Source organism: Dipodomys merriami, unplaced genomic scaffold, assembly GCF_024711535.1.
Source record: "Dipodomys merriami isolate MVZ:Mamm:240054 unplaced genomic scaffold, mDipMer1.0.p SCAF_34, whole genome shotgun sequence".
In the NCBI taxonomy this organism is placed as follows: Eukaryota; Metazoa; Chordata; class Mammalia; order Rodentia; family Heteromyidae; genus Dipodomys; species Dipodomys merriami.
Genome location: NW_027204937.1, coordinates 15,628,346 through 15,653,193, shown reverse-complemented (window position 1 = coordinate 15,653,193; position 24,848 = coordinate 15,628,346). Strand labels below are relative to the sequence as shown.

Genomic DNA, 24,848 nt, shown 5'->3' with positions numbered 1-24,848 from the left:
AATTTCTATGAAAACACAAAAAGGCTGACTCAGCACGACAAAATATTTTTCACAGCACAAATCTAAGAAAAATACCATTTTAAAATATCATTTTTGGGTTTTTTTTGGTCAGTTATGGGGCCTGGGCACTGCACCTCAGCTCTTCAACTCAAGACTAGCACTCTACCATTTGAGCCAGCGTGCCACTTCCAGCTTTTTCTGCTTATGTGGTACTGAGGAATCGAACCCAGGGCCTTATGCATGCAAGGCAAGCACTCTACCACTGAGCCACCTTCCCAGCCCCTAATATCATTTTTTAATGAAAAACTTAAACTTTAAAAAAGATGAAATACAAATGGCTACTAATCACAGAAAAAGATGCTCAAAGAAGATTTAAGTTAAAACTATGAGGAGATATTACTTTACAGCCAGCTAAAGTTAAAGGATAGATAATTCCACACTGCTGGCCAGGATGTTGAACAACTGGAACTCTCATGCGTTTCTCTTGAGAATGCAAAATAGCAAGTACTTTGGAAAAAAGAATGCAGTCTCTTACAGTCTTTTACCCTCTGACCCGGTAATTCTATTCACTGTTCAAGAAAACACAAAGTATTCTTGCTATCTTTTAGAATGATGCTGAAAATAGCAATGTTGAAAAATATTATGATATGATTAAGTATAATTAAACTTAAGAGGCTAATATTAATTTCATACTCCTGAGGGAGAGAAGCTCCTACCATAAATGGCTAGCCATTCTAAATGGCTAAATCTATGAATTTTATGTTTTAACTAACCCTACTGCCAATTATATGCTAATTGCTTTTCTTTAGATCTCAATGCACACCTATCTCAAAAGTTTCCTTAATTTTCATGCCTTTAATCCATGTCTTAAATCTTTTCTCTACCAGTTTATATTTGGCAATCCATTTTCAACAATTTTGCCTTGCTTTCTTTCCCAATACTGTATAATGCTATTGCTATGTGAATGCATCATATGTAAACTAACAATACTTTTCAGTTTGGGTTATACTTATTGTCCAACAATACTTAAGAATAACATCATCTGCTGTGATCTAGGCTCAGGACAGCTACTATCTTAGTTGAGGGACTGAAAAGTCACCACCACCCAGAGTCTGGGAAGCCATGCATTTCACAGTGAGTGAACACAGTGAGAGAACACCTTAATACAAAGAAGTGACTTGAGCAGAGAGGATTGCAGATGTGTACCACTACAACCAGAAATTTTTCATTGGAAGGAAAAGCTAGCCACACAAAATGAACTCATCAATCACTTCAGCCAATCACCTCAGTACTAAAATACATGTTCAAAGGCTCTGGAGTGGTAGAGGGTTGCCCCTGAACCTGGATTCTGGACACATTAAACATCATTTGGATGTGGCTGATTAGTTGACTGCTCCCCTAACAGATTTGTTTTTAGCCTTCTGCCAGTTATCATTCTTTTTATGCCGGTGTGGATTCCATATACTCCTGGACAGCAGCAACATAGGTTTCTCTGGTATTTCCATTCTTTTCATGATTGTGTTTCTGAACCTTCTGAGATTACTAGCCAAAATGTGTGGAACATGTGCTGCGCTATGCATGGTCTAAGTGTGCAACTTGGCCAATACTCATAGAGAGGAGCCCTGGACCTATAATGTTCCTGAATCCTCCAGTCCCAGAGCAACTGGAAGATAAGGATATATGTATCTCAAGGCCATTATGAACCTCAATGGATCCCTAATCACAATACAAATGTCAGCGAATATGGTCAGAACAAAAGAGCTACATTTCTGCATGGAGTGAAGATCTAAAGACACTGGATATGGGCAGATAGCTATGGTTTCTTGGTGCCACTCCTGAAGGTGCAGTTGAAGCCTAGTGGAAACTCTGGTAACCTCAGTTGTGTGATGGAAAGTGACCTGTAAAACTGAATCCATCCAGCAAGAGGAGATCTCACCCTTCCCCCAACCAAACTAGACAGGGTTATACAAGGCTGGGGCTGCAGGAGTAGCTCTCCTGCATTCTACCTCAATCACAAGATCTGGCCCCTATTTTTCATGTTTCCCTGACCAATGGGATATAAGAATTGAGGCCATGCCCACATTCTATGCCAAGTAGCACTTGTTGTATTCCCTCTGTTGGCTTACTTCACTACCAGCAGTTGAGGGAGGTATAGGTACTAAATGGTGAGTGAAAGAATCGAGGTGATTTTGTAGATACAGCAGAAAGTAGATACAGTTGGGGTGATTGTGAGATTCAGAGAAGCTGGGAATGTGCAACCCCCGGCAGCCTACTTTACCTGTCCCAGTGCTGAGATGTCTGAGCAAACACGATGAAAAAAAAATTAGCTTCAGGAAAGAACTACTACAAGAATATCAGCAGAGAAATTGTCCTAATAGACCTGCAGAATCCAAGAAAAAGAAGAAAACTAAAAAGGGAGGTAACCCTAAGACAAATACTACTAAGGACTATAATTCAATTGAGGGTGTAGCCAAAGATCACACTGACCCTCAGCCTCTCCCATCTTTGGCCTCAGTCAGAGCTGCCAAGGTCAAGAGTGGCGCATGTCCCAGTAACACTGAAGATCTGGAAAGGTCCTACTAACACCTGGTGCTTGCCCTAGACTCCAGCAGAATATGAAACCTGCTCTGCAATGAGACAGAACAACTGAAGCAGGAATAGACAGACCTAAAGGACCAACGGGGCAAAGAAAATGAGAAGCTAGCCTGTGTGCAGGAAGCACTGAAAAAAAGAGCTGGAGCTCCATAAACAATCAATATAGTGTTGGTTTCAGAAAAATTCAATTTAGTATCTGCCCTGGCCCACATGCAGCAGGTGGCCAAAGAAAGAGAACTGCCTGCAGGCTTCACAGCACCATGTCACAGAGTTGTAGATGACATTGTCAGCAGTCTCCACCACACAGAATGAAATCAAGAATAATCTAGAGCTCATTAAAGACCTGAATAATGTGAAGTGGAAGCTCCACAAAAAGACCAGAAGCTGTAATGACCAGGAGGAAGAGAACACCAAGCTACAGGAGAGGCTGGAGTGCTCCTGACACAGAAGGCTGACATGGAGATCAAACTTCACCAGTTACAACAAGCACTAGAGGAGTGGGCAGAGTTGGAAAGACAAATAGACAATATGAAAGAGTTGGTGACATGAAAGTTGGAGGGAGACAACTTTGCGGAGGACCGAGGGGGAAGAGTTCCATGTGGAAGAAGGTCCAGCAGCTCTTACAGCAGATAAGCCAATTGAGAGAGGCAAAAGAGCAAGAGGTGAGGCAGGTGTTGGATCTAGAGACCAACCTTGGGGGAACTAAGAAAACAAGCTGGCAGAGCTGCTGCCCCTACAGCCTTCCATCTCAGGCTGAGCAGCAGCTGCAGGCCCAGGCCCACCAGATGAGCTAAAAAAACATGGAGGAACAACTTCACATCCAGAAGCAGGAAAACCAGAGCCTTAATCTCCAGAACCTGGAGCAACAGGAGCATCTGTGGGTACTGGAGAAGTCTGAGGAACAGGATCAGTATGCTGAGAAACAACACAAGCTCCTTGAGACAATGGAGAGGAAACGTTGAGATGCACACTCATGCACAACCAAGGGCTGAAAGATCAGATGGCCCAGCTGCAGGATGCTTTCATGGGCTAAACAGTGGGAAGGAAACGCTTGATAGCATCCTGCACTCAGAGCAGGAGGTGAAGAAATATCTGCAGGAGAAGCTGGACCAGCTAGAGAAGTCAGAAGAATGGAAAGAGATGGCTGAGTTAAGGAGCCAAGTGGCTCAGGATCTGCAGAAGCTTAGAGCCACTGTGAACAGCACAGGGCCTCCAATCAGCAGCTCTCAGAGAAGGAGGCCTACAGCAGCACTTGCTGAGGCAGACCCAGCTGTTGGAACAACTGAAGCAGGAGCTGGTGCAGAGCAAGTTGGGGCACCACACCAGACACAATTAAGTGCCTAGAAGCAAGTAAGATATCAGTTTCCTGGCTTTTCCTAGGGAAGATGAAGTAGTGAGCAAAGAAAAAAAGGATGAGGAGGCAACACCACTTGATATGACTATCCTAAAGGATGTAGACAACCCACAAACCATGTGGGATTTTTACCTTCAAGCATGATCAGTTGCTGAAACAAAGGTGAAACTCTGCCAGGGACCAGTGGCTCCTACCTATAATCCTAGCTATTCAGGGGGCTGAGATCTGAGGATCACAGTTCAAAGCCAGCCCAGGCAGGAAAGTCTGTTAGACTCTTATCTCGTTAACCACCAGAAAACCGGAAGTGGCACTGGGGCTCAAGTGGTAGAGCGCTAGGCTTGAGCTGAAGAGCTGAGGACAAGCACCCAGCGACAGAATTCAAGCCCCATGACTGATGAAAAAAAAAAAAAAAGGTGAAACAGCTGGCAGCTGCAGGAGCACCAGTACTACCAGCACTACAAGGCCCACTACCAGTACCTGGCCAACCTGGAAGCCCAATAACATATAAAGCTGGAGCACTAGGCCTTCTTCCCCAACAACTAGAACAATGGCACAGCTGGGAACAGGAAGCAGGAATATACATGTGCCCAAGAAGCTGAAAACCTGTTTTATTCTCAACTTGCCCCTACAAGGTGGACTACCATAATCAAGTAGATGAACTCCAACATCGATGAAGCTGCCAAACCACATCACTGCCATTGAAGAGACCACAGTTTTCTATAAAGAACAGATGGAAGTGCTGGCTGAGCTGTATCAGAAAGATAAGTGTGTTAATTGGCTGTCTCAGGAGAAGAGGAATAAGAAGAAAGACCTGAAGTAGCTGCTATTGCACCTTGCAGGTTGAAGGCAGTGCCTGGACAACCACCCAGACCCCTGCTGCTGAGGCTCCCTCAGATCTGTCAGGCCCCACAAAGACGGAAGTTGAGAAGCAGCAAGGTTTTGAAAAGGTACAACTTGAAGACAATGTGAAACCTGCCCAAGGAAAGGCTGGCATGCCTTGCCCCCTGAAGAACCTTGTCATAGAGCAGATCATGCTGTTGCTGTCAGGGATCCAGTACCATCAAGAGATTGCAGGCTTGGGCAGTGAGCCCTCTTTCCCTTTCTTCTACAGACTGATGCATATGATGAGTTTGAGATAATAGCTATCTAAAGACATGGCGCCCACTGCCTAGTGAAGCGGGCTCCTCACCTTTTGCATGTGCATGGCAGTTGGGGTGGCATTCTTTCAGGTCTTGTTATAATGGGTGATGGGAAAGGGCAACTGTAGGCCAGACAGGACAGGGGCCGCTGATAGGTGGTTGCCAAGGAAGGGGTCCACATGATGATTATTACAAAAAATAAATTCTTTACAAAGGAAGATGGGGAGTGATGGCATTTGTACTAGTGATGTTATTTTATGTTACTTCCATGTTAGCAAACTCATTATATTATTTTCTGATATAATTTCATGCTTAGTTATGGAGTAGTTTTCATAATCTTTATTGAGTTTTTAAAGAAAAAATATATATTATTTCCTCAACTGACTTATTTAACATTATGTTGGTGCATTCAATGATTTTTTTTAATCGCTCACTGTAACAGCAACTCTGAATTTTCTCATTTGTATTTTAATAAACTACAATAGTAGTGCACTGAAGTGAAAACAGTACAAACTGTGAAAAACAAGAAAAGGTTATTGAACCTAACAGCTTGGAAAGAAGAAATAATACTGATAGAACAAATGGAGGTGTTGTGTAGTGGAAAAATATTCACTAAAGAAGCACAGAAATGTAATTCAGGATAATAGACAATTATACAACATCTATAATGAGAATATCCAGCATTTCAATTTTTCACTTGTGAATTTTTCGAGTGACAAATGTCGTATACTGTTCATTGAATCTAATAAAATATTCAATCTTTTTAGTCTCACAGATTTTCCTGCCTGGACTGGCTTTGAAGTGTGATCCTCATATCTCACCCTCCTGAGTAGCTAGGATTATAGGCATAAGCCACCACTGCCTAGCTCCTGGTCTTATATTTTGAGAATTCATGGGTAATAGATAGTCAGAAACAATAAATTCTTGAGAGCCAAGAAATTCAACTTCATATATAATTAGATTGTATAATTTTATACAAGTATTGTTTGAAAAAAACTATAGTAGAGGAATGTTAAATCTTTTAAACTATAGGCAATAAACATAGGCAACTGATGCTACAATAAACATAATAGTAAATATTAAAATGTTTGCAAAAGTTATCTAGAGGAATGGGAAGAAATTGCCTTCTGGAATACTGGGTACAGAGCTCAAGCCAGCAAGTGGATATTAAAAGTTAGATTCTGGTGCCAATTTTTTACAATTCTGTCTTCATACTATTGAACCTTGAAAGCTATAGCTTCCTTGAATGAGGTAATTGCCTTTTTAGCTTATGCTTTAGAATCTATGCTGTTATTTTTGACTGATAAATGATAAAAGGAACTTTCAGTGGGGAAAAAAAAAGATCATCTTTCATTCTCAGAAGTTTCTACTTAGACCAGCAAGTTAAACAGCCATTCTACTAAGACTACTAAAATAAACTACTAATGATCAAACATAGTAGGCACTCAAAGGCAGACTGGCTAGCAAATTGACTCAACATACAATTACTCCAATACCAGGTCAACATCCCTGAAACAACCTTTTTGGGCAAATGTGGTTATATGTGGTTGGTTTTGTTTTTTTTCTGTCACTTTTTAAATCACTGACAGTTGGTTTAACTAACTATTACTAGAGAAAGCTAAAGAATTTATTCCTCATCAGAGAGTTTAAAATATATAAAACATTGATTATAATAAGTGATTTCTCTAAATGTTAAGGCTATCCCCTACATTATTAGTTATTTCTTAATTTTAAGTCATCAATGTTTAATCCTTTTAAAAACTGTTTTGAACTTGTAGAGATTTTACCGTATCACAATGAATTGCCAAGGCACACAGGTCATCATGTTTAATATAGAGTCTATACAAAAAAATTAGCTTACAATGACTATTTTAGTGTTATATCTCAATGTTTGTCAATTATATGCTATAAGCTTAAAGAACTTGATGTAAAATGAATTTATGACTAACAATTACCCACCTATCTTCAAATGGTTATTCAACAATTTGAATAAAGCCAGATGATAGGATCATGCAGTAAAATAAAACAAGTTGCAAATACTCATAACACAGATGAGTCTCAAGTGCATGACACTAAAAAAGGCACTCCAAAAAGAACACTTATACCAGGTGCTAAAGGCTCACACTGGTAATACTAGCTACTTGGGTGGCTGAGACTGGGAAAAACGAGGATGCAGCCTAGCCAGGGGACAGAAAAGTTCACCACATGCCTTCTCAACCCTCAGCCAGATATGGTAGCATTCACTTGTCATTCTATGAGAGAGGCTGACATTAGAAGAATGTGATTCTAGGCCAGCCCAAGCAGAATAGTCTACAAGGCACTACTCCAACAGAAACAAGCTAGAAGCTGGGCTTGGTGGTGGTATGCCTGTTATCCCAACTATAACAAGAAGCCTAAAATAATCAGATTGTGGTCCAGGTGCATGCCTAGATAGGAAGCAAGACTATCTCAATAATGACCATCAAAAAAAAAGGGCTGGGGGGCTGGGGGTTTAGCCCAGCGGAAGGGTGCCCACCCAGCGGGCGCAAGCCCTGGGTTTGGTCCTCAGCCCTGGGGGGAAAAAAAAAGGGCTGGAAGTGTGGCTCAGCACTAGGGCACCTGTATGGTTTTGGGGTATGTGTGTGTATGTGTGCATGTAAGACAAAATTCGAACAGAAAACAGATGAGTACTTTCCAAAGCTTGAGGAAAGGGAGGGAGCTGACTACAGAGGATATTATAGAATATACATGTATATCTTGATTATAGTGGTGCTTACATTCTGTGAATTTTACCTTATAATTTTTATGTTAATTTTAGGGTTAAATATTATATTAAAACTGAGGTTTCAACTTGGAAAAGAAAAAGATCAATAAAATGTTCTCTTACTTACACTGCATATATAAATAAAAGGCAACTGAAATTAAACTGTTCTGACCACTGGTGTATCAGAAGCCTGGCTGGCACTTCTTTTTGTCTCTACAGTGCTACCTCTCTGAAATCTATTCTGATCTCTAACTCAGTCTTTCAAATCTGAATACACAGGAGAGCTTCCAACCAGGCCAGACTAGACAAAAATTCAATACCTTATTCAAAAAAATAACTAAAAGTTGGGCACAGGTAGCTCATGTCTATAATCCTAGCTACTCAGAAGGCTGAGATCTGAGGATCATGGTTTGAAGCCAGCCCATCAGAAAAGTCCATAAAATTCTTACCTATAATTAAACACCAAAAAGCTAGAAATGGAGCTGTGGCTCAAATGATAAACTGCTAGCCTAAACAAGAAGCTCAGGGACAGTACCCAGGCCCTGGTGCAGTGCCAGCACAAAACAAAACAAACCCTAAAGCCAAAAGGGCTAAGGAGTGCGGCTGAGTGTTAGAACACTGCCTAGCAAATCAAAGGCCCTGAGTCCAAATCTCAGTGCCAACTCACACTCTCTCTCTCTCTCTCTCTCTCTCTCTCTCTCTCTCTCTCTCTCTCTCTCTCTCTCTCTCTCTCTGTATGTATATACATGTGTATTATACTATACATATATATAATTATAAATGTATAAAACTATATAGTTTGTGTATTGTGTATTATATCAAAAAGCCACACAAAAATACAGAAAATAACTTGTGAAAGCTAAAAGACAGAACTAAAAAGTAGAGATATCTGGAAAGTAGCTCAAATACATAATGTTGTTCTATGCATTACAGGATGCATAAAACCCTAGATTCAATCCTCAGTATGGCCAAAAAAAGAAAAAGAAAACACAAAGACTTCAGATCTACAGAAGGAAGAAGGGAGTTTTAATCAATGAAAATATAAGAGATCTTGCAGATGACAAAAATATGTCATTTATTTGTGTTTCTTTTAGAAGTCAAACAGCAATTTAGCTGCAGAAAATGAGTTTCAAGAACAGAGGAAAGTGGATTCTAGGCCATCAAGATATGGAGCAACATCTCAAATATGAAGGGCTTTTATGGCAAAGTTTTCTTACATAAAGAATCAAGTATGGAAAAAAATAGCCATATAAAAACAACTGTAATTCTAGAACACAGTTCAACTTCAGATTGATCTTTACACTTCTTGGACAACACATCAGCAGGAATCTCTGCCATGAAGAAGATGCTATATTGAGTTAATTCTATCTCCTGAACTTGCGCAAAGGACATGGCTAGCAAACCCTAATGGGTTAAAGTCCACCCCACACCCAAATTCAAAATCTACTCCCACCCCACCTTGGCTCAATGGTTTTCTCCCACTGTGGTGAGGGTGGTTTTGGAAAAGCTCCTCAAATTGCCAGGAAACACTGTAATACAAAAAGAAAAAACAAATCATAAGTACCAAAACTTAACTAACATTTTGGCCTTCCTTTTGAGGAAGATTGGCATAATGGAAAAAATCACTAGTCAGCATTCATTTTAGGACACCTGTTATATTTCCACCTGGAAGGCAGGTGGAGGAACACAGAAGGCACATACTGCTTTCACTAAGCTGGCAGAATGGAAACGACAAACTGTTGGTAGCCACCTGGGACAAAAATGAAACCATCAGAGAAAATAGCCAAACTAACAAATGGAAAGAGATATCCTAATTGATAATAACTTAAGAATCCAGTTACAGTTCTTGCAGAAGTATCGCCCCTCTACCCACCCTTAAGTTAGTTATATGTTGGGTTGTAAATCTAGCCAATATAACAGTGTTCTTATTCTACAATGAACCTGAATAAGTAAGTCACTCTTCAGTACTTCTTAAAATGTGCTAGGTGCTACTGAGGTTTTCAAAACATCTTAAAACAATGGAATTTTGTTTCCTCTTTAAACAAAATCTGTTTGATGTAAAAAAATAAAAATGACTTTAATCATTTGAATGTATTAAGATCAAATACACAATACTAATTTATATCCATAATCAAAAGGAACAACAGTTATTTAAACCTCACTTTACGATCAGAACTGAATGCTACTATATTACTAAAAATGTACTTTGTAAGAGCAAATATAAGGTATTTACTTATTATGATTTAATGAGAACAATGATGTATTTTGATAAATTTGAGACTAGAACAATGATGTATTTTGATAAATTTGAGACTAACAGAAAAAGCTGAAAGCTCTTAGGCTTCAATTTATTGAACTCAATTCATTTCCAGGTAATTCTGAAAACAAAAGAATAGAGTAAAATGTAAAAGAGTAAAATGTTTTTCACATCTCCTTAACCTGTGAGATTACTTAATATAGAAGAAAAATTAACTTCTGTGCAAAAAAAAAAACTGATAGCACAAGATGTTTTTTGTTGTTGTTATTGTTTGTTTTTTGTGCTTGTCCTGAGGCTTGCACTCAGGGCCTGAACACTGTCTATGAGCTTTTTGTGCTCAAGGCTAGTACTCTAGCACTTGAACCACTTCTGGCTTTTTTGGTAGTTAACTGGAGATAAGAGTCTTACTCACATACTCTCTTGCCTGGGCTACTCAGCATCCTGAGTAGGAGGAGCCATCGGCACCTGGCATTGCACAAGGTTTTTAAATTGCTCGCCAATTGGTTAAAATATAGTACATAATAAGTCAGGCATTCTTGTTGTGTGCTTTGAATTTTAATATCTGTAATTCATTAAAAGTTAAATCAGCTGGGCACCAGGGGCTCATGCCTATATTCCTACTCAGAAGGCTAAGTTCTGAGGATCACTGTTCAAAGCCAGTCTAGGTAGAAAAGTCTATAAACTCCTATCTCCAATTAAGCACCAAAAAAGCTGAAAATGAAGCTATAGCTCAAGTGGTAAAGCATTAGCCTTGAGCAAAAAAAGCTCACAGACAATGCCTAAGCTCTGAGTTCAAGCCCCAGGACCAGCACCAAAAAAAAAAAAAAAAGTTAAATCAGAATCAAATGTTTATAAAATCTCATTAGTGCCTTTACAAATTTCAAATAAAATTTCTCGTCTTTTCAAAGTATTTCTTAATCTGACTCATAAGACTACCTATTTAAAAAATTACAAAGAAATTTGTATATCAAATTCTAGCTTAGCTTAAATAAGTCTGCTTTAAAGGAAAGAAAATTTTTATTGTCAATTACTGTTCACAAAGTTATAGAGGTGTGAACAAGGATAAAAATGTAAGACTATTATAGTAATATAACAATCTTTTGGAGAACCACTTGATAAAGTAGATGCCAAAAAGCACTATAAAGCATTGCTTACTTAGGGGGTGTCTGCTTTAAGATAGAAATTGCAACCTCAAGAAGCTAAAAGTCTAGTGGAAGATACAGATTTACCATTGAACAAGAGGGCCTCCTCAGTACCAGTAGCCACTGTGCAAGCATCAGGGGCTAAGTATACATGATCTGGTTTTTAGTAGGTTGTAGGATTTGAACTTTGGGTCTGGGAGCTGTCTCTGAGCTTTTACACTCAAAGCTAGCACTCTACCACTTTGAACCACAGCTTCACTTCCAGTTTTCTAGTGGTTAATTGGGGATAAGAGTCTCATGGACTTTCCTGCCCAAGCTGGCTTTGAACTGCGATCCTCAGATCTCAGCCTCTTGAATAGCTAAGATATAGGCATGAGCCACTGGTACCCAGCCTAAAATATCTTTAACCTAAGAGCAGTAGGTAACTAATGAAGAGTTTGAAAAACAGTCAAACAAAAACTGTATGGTCAATTAACATCTTTGAAAGATCACTGGCTACTATGTGATAGTCACTGTAAATTAGAGAAAGCAAGCCCAAAAATAAAGAAATAAGACAGGACAATGACAAATAACAGGAAAGCAAAACAAACTGAAGTATGGGAAAACAAAAGTTCCAGAGAGGTAATGTTACCCATCAATCTTAAAAGACAAGCAATAGGCCTTTAAGACCATATGAAAGACATGTTTTGGAAACTTCAAGAGGTTCTTCAGAGTAAATTTTGAATGAAAAGAATCTAAACTCAAATGACAGATTAAGCAAATGATTATAAAGGATATTTTATAACATAGTAAACAAGTATCTCCCAAGACATCGAGGAATATTTTTATGCAGGGTGTTTATATGATTAGACTTACACTTCCAGAGACATTAGCCTAAAGAAGTCTAACCATTCAAACAAGAATATATCTTACCAATAGGTACAATATCTAAAAGTCTTAATCTAATAACTTACGCAGACAACCAAGTATGGTCCAAACAGACATGGTCTGAGCTTTTGAAACCAAGCAAATTGCTAGAGGAATGGCTCAAGTAATAGAATACCTACCTGCTAGAAGGCATGAAACCCTGAGTTCCATAAGGAGTACCAAAAAACCAACTATACCAACTTAAAGCCACACTACAGTTGACATGGCTACTAAAAGGGTAGGGGGAGTTAAAAAAAGAAATCCCTGTAGATACAAACTTAAAAATGTAACAATAGAAGGATAGTCAAGAAAAAAAATAGCTAAGAAAACAAAGTAATAACAAACATTGAAAGTTAGAATTTTTTCATTTGCTACTTATTACAATGTATAATAGTTTTATAGATTATAGTTCCTTACAAGCAGTTCCAACATCAAATTAAATTCAATGCACAACACTTACGAACACAACCAAAGACTAGAATAGGAAAAATAAACAATTGAAACTAACTTTTGCTGGCTTTCTCTTGCTTAAAAGCTCTCACTAACTGGCTGGTCCTTAAAACATACCAACTAAACCAGGGTGAAATGTGGTAGAAGAGTACTTGCTACACCTCAAAGGTTCCTGATTAATAATTCAAACAGAAGAATCCAAATGCATTTAACAAAATAATCCTACCTTTCCAGGGTCATCCTTGGATCGAGGCACTTTAAGGAAACATTTGTTCAGTGACAGATTATGTCGAATGGAATTCTGAAATTAAAGAAGAAAATTCATTGGATGAATGGAATAAAAAAGTAAACTTTGAGAACAGAACCAGAAACCTAAATATTTCTATGCATCAGAATATAACAACAACTGGAATAAACATTTTGAATGATCTTCAAATTAAACCTGATTTTCCAATTATGCATGCTGAAAAGGGAAGTTATTAGACAAGACAATTTCTAGTGAATTCCACAATAATGTAGCATATTTTCACTATTTAAGACGCTTTATTGATGCAGGAAGAGGCCTGATAATAACATTAAATATTGAAGGACAAATACAAAAATGTACACAGATTATGGCTTTAATTTATTCTTGGAAACAAATCAAAACACAAAATGTTTTAAGTGAAATTTTAGGTGATGACTATTTTCTTTTTTTTTTTTTTTGTCGGTCGTGGGGCTTGAACTCTGGGCCTGGGCGCTGTCCCTCAGCTCTTCAGCTCAAGGCGAGCGCTCTACCACTTGAACTACAGCGCCACATCCGGTTTTCTGGTGGTTTATTGGAGATAGGAGTCTCGCGGTATTTCCTGCCCGGGCTGGCTTTGAACCGGGATCCTCAGATCTCAGCCTCCTGAGTAGCTAGGATTACAGGCGTGAGCCACCAGCGCCCGGCTATTTTCTTTTTTTTGAACTGTGGACCTGGGCACTGTCCCTGAGCATCTTTTGTTCAAGGCTAGCATTTACCACTTGAGCCACAGCACTACCACCTGCTTTTTCTTTGATTAATTGTAGATAAGAGACTTTCCTGCCTGGGTTGCCTTCAAACTGCAATCCTCAGATCTCAACTTCCTGAGCAGCCAGGGTGGGCCACTAGCGCCAAGTTGCCTATTTTTTCTTTTTGCTTTCCTACAAGGTCTAGACAGCTTATAGATCGTATTTAACCACTTTTTAGTCCCTTTTTTGGGGGGGTAGGGGGATCTGGTCATGGGGCCTGAACTCTGGGCCTGGGCACTGTCCCTCAGCTCTTTAGCTCCAGGCTAGCGCTCTACCACTTGAGCCACAGCGCCACTTCCGGCTTTTTTCTTTTTGCTTATGTGCTGAGGAATCAAACCCAGGGCCTCAGGCATGCAAGGCAAGCACTCTACCACTGAGCCACCTTCCCAGCCCCTAGTCTTTTTTTTTTTAATGGTAAGGGTTGGGTATAATTCAATGGGCAAGTACTTGCTTAATATGCTCTTGAGGTCCTGGGTTCAATCTAAACTAAGACCAAAAAATGTACACAGATGTGCAACAAGACTTTAAAATAAAACATTACAGATCACTGAAAAACAATATATGTGTTATTTAATACATATATAATTAATGTTATTATATGATACATATATAATTATATATAACACACATATAGTTCAAGTCCTAGAAAGAAAATGAGGCAGAAGGAAAACTTCACAAATTAACAGTCAAAAAATTTCCAAAAATAACACAAGATACCACCCTACATACCAAGCACAGTGAATTAAAAATTTATCACTCAAGGGCTGGAAGTTATAAGTACTTGCTTTACTTCCTCAGCAAATCCCTTCAAAAAAAAAAACTATATGCATTCCTATATGCATTGTAGTTAAAATGACAAAAACATAAACAACACCTTAAAAGTAGCCAGAAAGGAAACAAAGATTATAAGATTATGTATAGAAGAATAAAGAATTATAGTGGATGTTTTCAAAATTATGTAAGCCAGAAAACAACTGAGTGATATTTCAAGATACTCAAAGTGGGAGAGGAGGTGAAGGTCAACTATAAATGCAGTGAAAATACCTCTCACAAAGCAAGATAAAAAGTCAGGAGTGCTAAGATCCCAGCACTGAGGCCATACTGGGGGGGAAGAGGGGATAGACTTCCAGATAAAAGCTCAAAGAATTTATTTTCTTTAGTCCTAACTAGCTAACATTATCATGAAAGTTCATCAGGTTGAAGAGTACCAGAAATGATAAAAATAAAGGTGCATTTAAAATTTATTTTCTTACTTGTAAAATTCTTCAAAGACTAAAGAAAATGCAATGATTTATTATAGGGTTTATAAAATATGTAAAACATGTGACAACAACACAAAGAATGGAGCAAAGGAACTGGAAGGATAATTTATAAAGGTCTTACACAACCATAAAATAGCTTAATACTATATAAAAGTAGAATGTAGTAAGTTAAAGATGTTGCAATGAATGGAATGTTTGTGTCCCCTCAAAATTCTTGTGTTGACAGCCAGGCACTGACTGCTCACACCTATAATCCTAGCTATTCAAGAGGCTGAAATCTGAAGCCAGCCTGGGCAGGAAAGTCTGTGAGTGGAGCTGTAGCTCAAAGTGGCAGCCTGGTGCTGAAAAAGTCAGGGACAGTGCCTAGGCACTAAGTTCAAGACCCATGATCAACAAAAAATAAAAATAAAAATTGTGTTGAAACTTAATTCCAATGAAAAGGATTATTAACACTTAGAAAAGAAATTCTAGGAAAACTCACTTGCCCCTTCTACTATGTGAGATTATACCAAGATGACAGCCATCTATGAACCTTCACTAAGACTAGTACAACAGCTTCCAGACACCAAATCTGCCAATAACGTCATCTAGGAATTCCCAAATTCTAGAAATGTAACAAATGTTTATTGGTCATACATTACCAAGTCTGTTTTTTTTTAAAGCTTTAGCAGCCTAAACATACTGTGATAAATATAGGAAACTTACAGCAATCACTAAAAATAATTTAAGGGTTGAAGACATGGTTCAAGTGATAGAGCACCTGACTAGTATGTAAAAAAGAGTTCAAACCCCAATACCTAAAAAAAAAAAAAAAAGACCAACACTAAAAATAATTTTAAAAGACATACACTACTAAAATAAATGTGGAATAAAATATAATAGTCATATACTGGAACCAAATCTAAAAGAACCAATCTCTACTCTAAAAAGCTTAAATGTTGTAAATTTTTAGGTTTCTAACCCTGTGTTCTTTTTTCATTTCCCTATATGCTGCGGTATCTGCTACCTAGTTGATCACATTTATAGCCATGACTTCAGTGATCATTCATGACACTTAAATACAATACAGACATTACTTCTGGGTACTAACATATATTTCAACTGTCAATTGGACATCTCCAGAAGCACTTCAAATTCAACATGTCTGAAACTAAACTCAATCTTTATATCCAACCTGTGAGATTTTCCCTTCTCAGTTTAAAGACCGTATTGGTCAGAAATAGTTGCTCACAAAATTTTAACTACTCAGAAGGCAGAGATAGGAGACTAGTGATTTGAGGCCAAGAACACGGTTTGAAGCAAGCCTGTTTCAAGAAGCAAGCCATACATACCTATGCTACTTGGAAGGTAAAAGTAGGAGGATCATAGTCTGAGGCCAACCCAGGACCAAAGTATAAGGCTCAATTTGGAAAAATAAATTTAAAACAAGTTATAAGGGTATGGCTCAAGTGGTAGGGTAATTCTAGAGGCCAAATTCAAACCCCAATACCACTACAAATTAATTCATTTACTAATCAAATGATTTTTTTAAACTGCTTCAATCAGAAACCTTTGCCTTTATCCTTACTTCACCATCTAAAACAAATCTATCATCGTCTTGTTTTTTTTTTTAATTTTACTTTCTTGTAAAGATGCTGTACCGAGAGGTTACAGTTACATCAGTAAAGTAGTAAGTACATTTCTTATGGAGCATTGTACCCCCTCCTTTGTTATTCCCCTACTAACTCTTTCCTCCCCACTTCCCCTCTCCCCCCCACACACAAAGTTGTAAAGTTCATTTCAACATAATGTCTTCTTTTTTTTTTGGGGGGGGGGAGTCCGGTCATGGGGCCTGGGCACTGTCCCTCAGCACTTCAGCTCAAGGCTAGCGCTCTACCAGTTGAGCCACACCGCCACTTCCGGCTTTTTTCTTTTTGCTTATGTTGTGCTGGGGAATCGAACCCAGGGCCTCATGCATGCAAGGCAAGCGCTTTACCACTGAGCCACCTTCCCAGCCCCCAACATAATGTCTTATGAATATCATTGTTGCAATGTATCATCTTGTGTCCTTGTTTCAGCATTTTGTTATTCCCCTCCCTCTCCCCAAATTAGATATATGTATATACAAGATGCATGGTACCAAAATCAAATACAGTGACATAGGAGGAAGAACATACAAAAGAAACAAAAAAATCACATAATACTTTAAAAACAACAACAAAGAAAACCTCTTATATCCATACTTTGGGGTTCATTTTGCTTAGGATCATCTTATATGATCATAGATATGATCATATAAGATGATCCTAAGCAAAATGAACCTATCCAAATACATAGATAGCTTTTGAATTTTTCTGCTCATCTGATAAGATTATCCTAAACATATACTAATTACTGCAAATAAAGGAAACCATGGGACCTCTATTTCTTTGGGTCTGGCTTATTTCACTTACATGACTTTTTCCAAGTCGTTCCATTTTCTAACAATTGGGTAGGTGTCATTCTGGTGGAAGCACAGAATTCCACTGTGTATATGTATGTATGTATGTATGTATGTATGTATGTATATGTGTGTATATGTATGTATATATATATATATATATGCATGCCACATTTTCTTCTTACTGAGGGGCATCTGGGCTGGTTCCATATCTTAGCTATGGTGAATAATGCTGAGATAAACATAGTTGTGTTATAGCTTTAGTATGGCCTTGTTTGTGATCATTGGAGTAAATGCCCAGAACTGAGATGTCTTGTTAATTCTTCCTTATATCTACCTACTTCACTCCATCTTGTGTTATGTTACTACCTCAGCCCAAGGCACCTATCTCATTAAAACTAATATAACAGCTTCCTAATTCATGCTCCCTTTCTTCTTTTCTAAGAACCCCTCTTGCTTACTGTTCTCTTCGATCCTCGAAAGATATTTAAGCCAGGTGCCAGGGGCTCACACCTGTAATCCTAGCTATTCAGGAAGCTGAGATGTAAAGATCAAGTTTCAAAGCTAGTCTGGACAGGAGAGTCTAAGACCCTTATTTCCAATTAATTACCAAAAAAACTGGAAGTAGAACTGTGACTCATGTAGTGGAGTGATAGCCTCTAGACCAGTACTCACACAAACAAAAAGCATATTTAGAAAATAAAAACACTCACAGAAATGGGAAAGCCTGGACATATATACTCCTCACAAAAAAATTGCTTAAGACTATACAACTTAGGTAGTATCTATCTTCTATAAGCCCAGGAAGTCAGGGGTATACAGGTCAGAATGATCCCTGTCAGTCTTAAGAAAAATGGCTCTAGTTAAATAATCAAGGCATGTTGGTTGACACTGATCCCAAAAGTAGCCTCTCAAAGACTTGTGATATATTTTAATGAAAATTCCTAAGCTATTTTCTGAGTAACTAGTTCAAAATCTCTGGAATTGTGATATAAGAATCCAAATTTTAAAATCATTTATTTTTTTAACTTGAATTTAAAGTGGTACCGCCAATCCAATCAATTACAACCTGAACCTTCTCCCACTGTGACTGTCCTAATAGCTTCCTTCCCCTGCCCAAATACCTCAACCCATCAACCTACGTATTCATTTGTTCTACCCTACCCAGGCATATAAATTTTCAGAACTACTCCCAACATCTTAACTTCTCTCCTATTCTTGGAGCTACTGGAGATAGAGAAGGCCTCTAGTGAAGTACTACTACCAAACACAGATCTACTAAATAATTAAGCTTCATAATTTCCCTTCTTTTTGACCTTAGAATACACACGAATAGTCAGAGTGTCATGGTCAAAGGTTTTTTTCCTGTTATTAATTTGGTATGATGTTAGGTTTAAAAAAAAAAAACTTCATTTTTAGGGTTTCCTTTTCTCATCTCTTTTAATTTTTTGTAATTCATAAAACATTTAAAAGGTGATGGGGTGGACTGGGAAGGTGGCTTAGTGGTAGAGTGTTCGTCTAGCATGCATGAAGCCCTGGGTTTGATTCCTCAGTATACCACATAAACACAAAAAGCCAGAAGTAGCGTTGTGGCTCAAGTAGTACAGTGCTAGACTTGAGCAAAAGACAATGAGGAACAGTGCCCAGTCCCTGAGTTCAAGCCCCAGTAGTGACCAAAAAAAAAAAAAAGAGGTGATGGGGCAAATGCATGATCCTCTCAGGAGATTGAGGCAGGAAGATAATGAATTCAAGACCAGCTTGGATTACACAGCAAGACCTTGTCCCACAAGCAAAGAATCAAAAACTACTTGATGCTAGGTGCTGTAATCATGCCTGTAATCCTAGCTATTCAGGAGGCTGAGATCTTAGGATCACAGTTGGAAGCCAACCCCAGGCAGCAAAGTCCCAATTAATCACTCAAACCTGAGAAGTGGCACTGTGGTTCAAGTGGTAGAGCACTAACCTTGAGCAGAAGCAGCTCAGGGACAGTGCCCAGGCCCTGGGTTCAAGCCTCACAACCAATAAAAACAATAAAACAAACTACTAAAACTATATAAAAAGATACACTTAAAATCTTATTCTCTTCTACATCCCTTTCATTTCAGTTCCATCCATTTCTAGTTCATATTTCTTTCTGAGGATCTTTTGGTTCTAAAAGCAACATTATCCTGTACCACCTATCATCATTTTCCCCTCCTACACTTCTCTGTCTTTAGATCTAAATCATTTATTTTCAGTTGAAAGTGTATCACTACTTCTAGCAATTTCAAAGAATGATTAGGACTAAATCCCAACAAGTATCATCAGACTAGATTTGTTGCTCTCAGGCAGATTTATAATTCATTGGAAACTGAGGTCAGACAGGTTAATGAGGAACATAATCAAACTTTATGTGGTATTTAAAATTTGGACAAAATTCTTCAGTTGGGCAATCATATATTCATTCACAGGATCATCCCAACTCTCTACTTGCAATACCTATGACTTTCTTAATTTTAAAATATTCCTCTAACTCATACTCCTCTTCAAAATATAGCTCAATTACCACTTCCATCAATAGCTTCCTAATGATTCCTTTTATTCTAATAGGACTTGGCTGATGTACCAGTTAGCACTAATCCAAAAGTAGCCTCTCATATTCCCCACCAACTCTTAACTATAATCATACCCTAATATTTTATAATAGGTCACATACGTAGTATGTTCATGACTTAGTTCAGAGTAGATATGCACAGTTACTCAACTATTTGTATAACAGTACTACTCCACATTTCTCTGTTAAAGTTTTTTATATAGGCACATAATTACTTGTTTGTATCTATTATTTTCATCTAATAAGGGTAAGTTCCCTTAGGACAATGTGCCAAGCCTATCAGTTTTGCCAAAGCCTACCACAATGTTTCACAAAGGTAGATGGTAAACATTAATCAGTGAGTGGACATAAAATTATCTGGGGAAAAAAGGTTCCAAATTAGTCGTCCATAGGCTGAACACAGACAACTGACATATCAACACTGCAAAATATTTAAGAAACTTAGAATTGGTAACATTTAAAAATTGGAAAATTTCACTGAGCGCTAGTGGCTCACACCCATAATCCTGGTTCCTCAGGAGTTAAGATCTAAAGATCATCGATCCTGGGTGGGAAGATCCTGGGTGGGAAGGTCCATGAGACTTTTATCTCTAATTAGCCACCAAAAAGCCACAATGGAAGTGTGGTTCAAGTGGAAGAGAGCTAACCTTGATCAGAAAAGTTCAACGACACTACCCAGGCCCCAAATTCAAGCCCAAGGACTGACAGACTGATAGACAGACAGGCAGGCACACATGCACGCGTGCACATGCATGCACACACACACATACATACATATGCACACATACATACACACACACAGGAAAATTTCAAAAAAAATCCAGATTATCACTTTCTTTGGAGAACTAGAAAATAGCTATTCTTTTTACATAAGATGTGCACTCTTCAGTTTGGTACCCTGCTTACTTATCTACTATTACCTGTCTGGTACATATAGGCATCTAAGTTTATAACAGTTGATAAAATACCCACAAATTCCTGGTGGCCACTCTCTATGTTTTCTAATGCCAAACAGATTTACCCAAATCTCCAAGCTCCCTCATCTACACCTGGACAGAAGACATCTTCAATGCAAAGTTTCACTGTTTAGGTAAATCACTGCTACTTGCTTTGATGTATGCTTTGATTCTTGGGTCAAATTTTATAATGTATTTCTCCACTGAAATACTATGTTAGAGTAGACTCTCATTCAAAGGATATTATTAGCAATCAACTCTCAGTAATGAAAGAGGGAACTCATCTTAACAAGTTCAATAGATGTTTATGTCATGTTTGCAAAATTATAAACCCTGTATACTAGTTAAGGTTATATGTACTAATATCTCCAAATCTAGCAATTCTAGCACCAAATCCATTTTTTTCAGGTTTTCCCCCAAAGATTTCTTTATTGATATTAAGTAACTATATTAATTTCACAGTACTGTGGCATAGTTATAAATAGCAACAGTTACAAACACATTTTAACCTTCACAATAATAATCACCATCATTCTAATCTATAAAACTTATGAACTCTATGAGCATTAACAATATAACCATTTCTTCCAGACTGGGTGATAAGTACATTTCTATCATTTTCTAGTACCAAATCTTGGCTATACCATTCTCTAGCCGAAGAGACTTTAGAAACTTAACCTCTCTAAGCCTCAGTTTTCTTATCTTTAAAACATGGACAATGATGATCTACTTAATATGGCTGCTGTGTGGCTTAAGGAGACAATGGCATAAAAAGCACTTAGAATAGTGTTTGATACACTTAAAGTAGAAAAAGTACCATCTGAGTGTGTACAAAAGCAAAAACTAATAAAACAAGATTTGTGAACAAAATATGAAATTTGAATACACAGCTATTAATAATAAATGAGGAAACAAAAAGCACTGTATGCTATAGCATGGAAGACACAAAAATACAAAGTGGTCCTTTTTCCCTTAACATCTGATTATCTGTCATGATGCAAGGTATATCACTGATTTATAACCCATCAGCAAATATCTTTAATAAATTTAGTCAAATGCTAAGACAAAGATTGAAGTGAGAAGGCCTAGGAAAGATTTAAAGTCTCATCTGATAAATAACTAAAAACAACTAAAAATCCCTACAAAACCCCTTTCTTCCTCCCCACTTGGATGCACATACCCCACAACCCATAACTAGATAATTTCTATGTAAGAAAATAAATAAGAAGGCACCAGAGGGTCATGCCTGTAATCCTAACTATTCAGCAAGACTTCATGTCCAATAAACCAGCAAAATGTCAGTCTACCAGAGGTGGGTCAAGTTAGTAGAATACCAACTGTGAGCAAAAAGTTGGAGCACAAGAACCTGAGCTCAAGCCTTTGTATCAGCATCCAAAAAAAAGAAAGAAAAGGAAAGAAAATGAATAAAACATGTGCAGAAACAGCACTAGCGGTTAGTATTTAGCCTGTAATGCTAACTACTCAGAAGTTTGAGATCTGAGGATCGTGGTTCAAAGCTAGCCCAAGCAGAAAGGTCTCTGAGACTCTTGTCCCCAATTAATGACCAAAAACTGTCAGAAGTGGAGCTGTGGCTCAAGTGGTAGCCAACCATGAAAGAAAGAGCCAAGCAAGAACATCAAGTCCTGAGTTCAAACCCCAGGACTAGAAAAAGAACAAAGGGGAGAAAAAAAAAAGGAAAAAGAGACAAAGAAATTAAGTTAGAATATTTGTTGTATGACATAAATCAACTAATCATTAATGTAATGGTACATCAAAGGGCTCCTTAAAGCAGTGTAGACTACGAAGTAGTAGAGCGCTCACCTTGAGCAGAAAAGCTCAGGGAGGCCCATAGTTCAAGACCCCTGACTGACCAAAAGAAAAAAAAAGTGTAGACAAGAAGTAGTTGTGCATGCTTGTAATCTCAGCACTTTGGAGGCAGAAGTAGAATACAGGGCTATGTAGTAAGTTCCAAGCCAGCCTGGGCTACCCAGTGAGACTTTATCTCAAAAAAAACAAACAAAAGGAGGGGGGACCAAGATGGCGACGGGGCAGTAGGGAAACGCCACAGCTCTCTCCAACCAAAAAGAGAGTTCGAGCTCCAACGCTTAATCTCCCCAAGAGACCGACAACAACAAAAAGACGAACACTCAGAGAAAAACCAGAGGCGGAGAATAACAAAAAAGAAACAGAGGAAAAGAAGAATTTCAGAAGAAAAGCGAAGACCCCTCCCCCAACCTTTACTGGCCGCGCGGCAGTGCGCCAAGCCGCCGGCCAGCCGGCCCGGCGGGGGCTGCGGGAGCCCCAAGCGACACTGCAGAGACACAGGGGGCCGCTTTCAGATCACCAGGTACTGGTTTACAGAACAGCGGATCGCCAGGAACAGAGAAGCCTACCAGCCGGGAGTCTCCACGAGGATCCCACCCCCACCCCTCACTCTCCACCTGAGCAGAGAGGCTCCATCCCGCCAAAGCCGCTCGGCACCAGCAGCGCGCCCGCCCGATCGCGATCGCAACGACCCGGCACTCTCCACCCGAGCAGAGAGGTTCCATCCCGCCAAAACCGCCAGCAGCGCGCAAAGGGAACTGTCTGCAGACCACCCACCCGCCCGCCCGATCACGATCGCAACGACCCGGCGGGGCCACTCGGGCCCCAGAGGTACCGCGAAGAAGCTGTCTGAGCGGGGACACTCTTGACCCGACAGCTTCGACAGAGGCAGAGACAGAAAAGAATCACACAGAGCCACCACCGCCCAACCCAGCCCGGATTGCAACAACAACTGACGACCTACACCACACAGAAACAACCAGCTCCAGGGTGAGTACCCCACAGGGGAAGTGTATCCCTCAAGGGAGACCAGAGCTGGAGGGAATCCCCAGACCCTGACCTAGACTCCCTACCCCAACACCCGGACCACAGGACCCACTAAAACTGGGAACTGTTTGAGAGCTCCACCAGCCCGTGGAGCACACTCAGCTGGCCAGGCTAGAGCAAGAGCACCCCTGGAAGGGAGCTTAAATGCCCAAGCCAGGAACAGCGCCCCTGGGTCAAGACTACCAACAGTAGAAGAAATTTGAACTGTGTCCCCCAGGCTGTATAACCTAGGTGGCATACACATCAGCACAGGCCTAACGAGTGCGCTCCAGGCTGCATAACCTAGGTGGTATACACATCAGCACAGGCCTAACAAGCGCGCTCCAGGCTGGGGCCGGAACCAGGCCCGGGGATCCGGCGCCTGAACAACACAACCAACTCCTCCCAATTGAAGTAAAAAGCTGAGCATACGCCTCAACAGAGGGGAGAAAACCAGGAAACAACACTCCCCCGGGAAGCACGCCTGTGACAACAAAAGACCTGGAGGCCCAGGACAAGAGAAGCCCAAACCCCACCAAAACTCCACCCATATACCCTAGACTGGGAATTGGGCAACACAGGCTGCCAGCACCTGATAGTAAGCAGGAGCTCAGACTGTTAAGGCGGCTCAGCAATAGAGTGATAGTCTTGGATGTATGAGGCCCTGGATCTGATTCCTCAGCATCACAAAAGCAAAAAGGGTCAGAAGTGGTGCTGTGGCTCAAACGGTAGGGTGCCAGCCTTGAGCTGAAAAGCTGAGGGACAGCACCCAAACCTAGAGTTCAAGCCCACAACCAGCCCAAAACAAATAAACAAAAACACATCAGGAGCCCATAGCAGACTCCAGCATTTGGGAGAGTGCATCCAGAGCATCTGTTCTTCACAAGAGCACCCGTAGGAGCAAACACAAGCAGTCTAGGCTGCTCAACCCTTCCAAAGGCGGGAACTGTCAGCAATCTACAGCAGAGAGCTGAGAATCCTAAGTAAGTCAGAATAGCAGCTGGAAATAGGCTCCCAACAGAACCCAGATCAGGCACAGACTCTCTCTACCAATACAGAATCAGCAACCAAGCAAAGACAGACACACCAAAACAAAATTGAAGAGCAGTCTCCTGAACCTCCATGCGAAAATCACAGAGAAAAATCACAA

At 39.5% G+C, this 24,848-nt stretch overlaps 1 protein-coding gene across 6 annotated transcripts in view; it reads right to left on the bottom strand.

Annotated features, from left to right (window-relative positions):
• Positions 1-24,848, bottom strand: part of LOC138803463 (forkhead box protein J3) — a 108,097-nt gene that overhangs the window by 48,437 nt on the left and 34,812 nt on the right. For all 6 annotated transcript variants that reach the window (XM_069987515.1, XM_069987518.1, XM_069987512.1 and 3 more), the window contains one exon: positions 12,813-12,887. In XM_069987515.1, the coding sequence (XP_069843616.1) occupies positions 12,813-12,887 (75 nt within the window). The remainder of the gene's footprint in view (positions 1-12,812; positions 12,888-24,848) is intronic.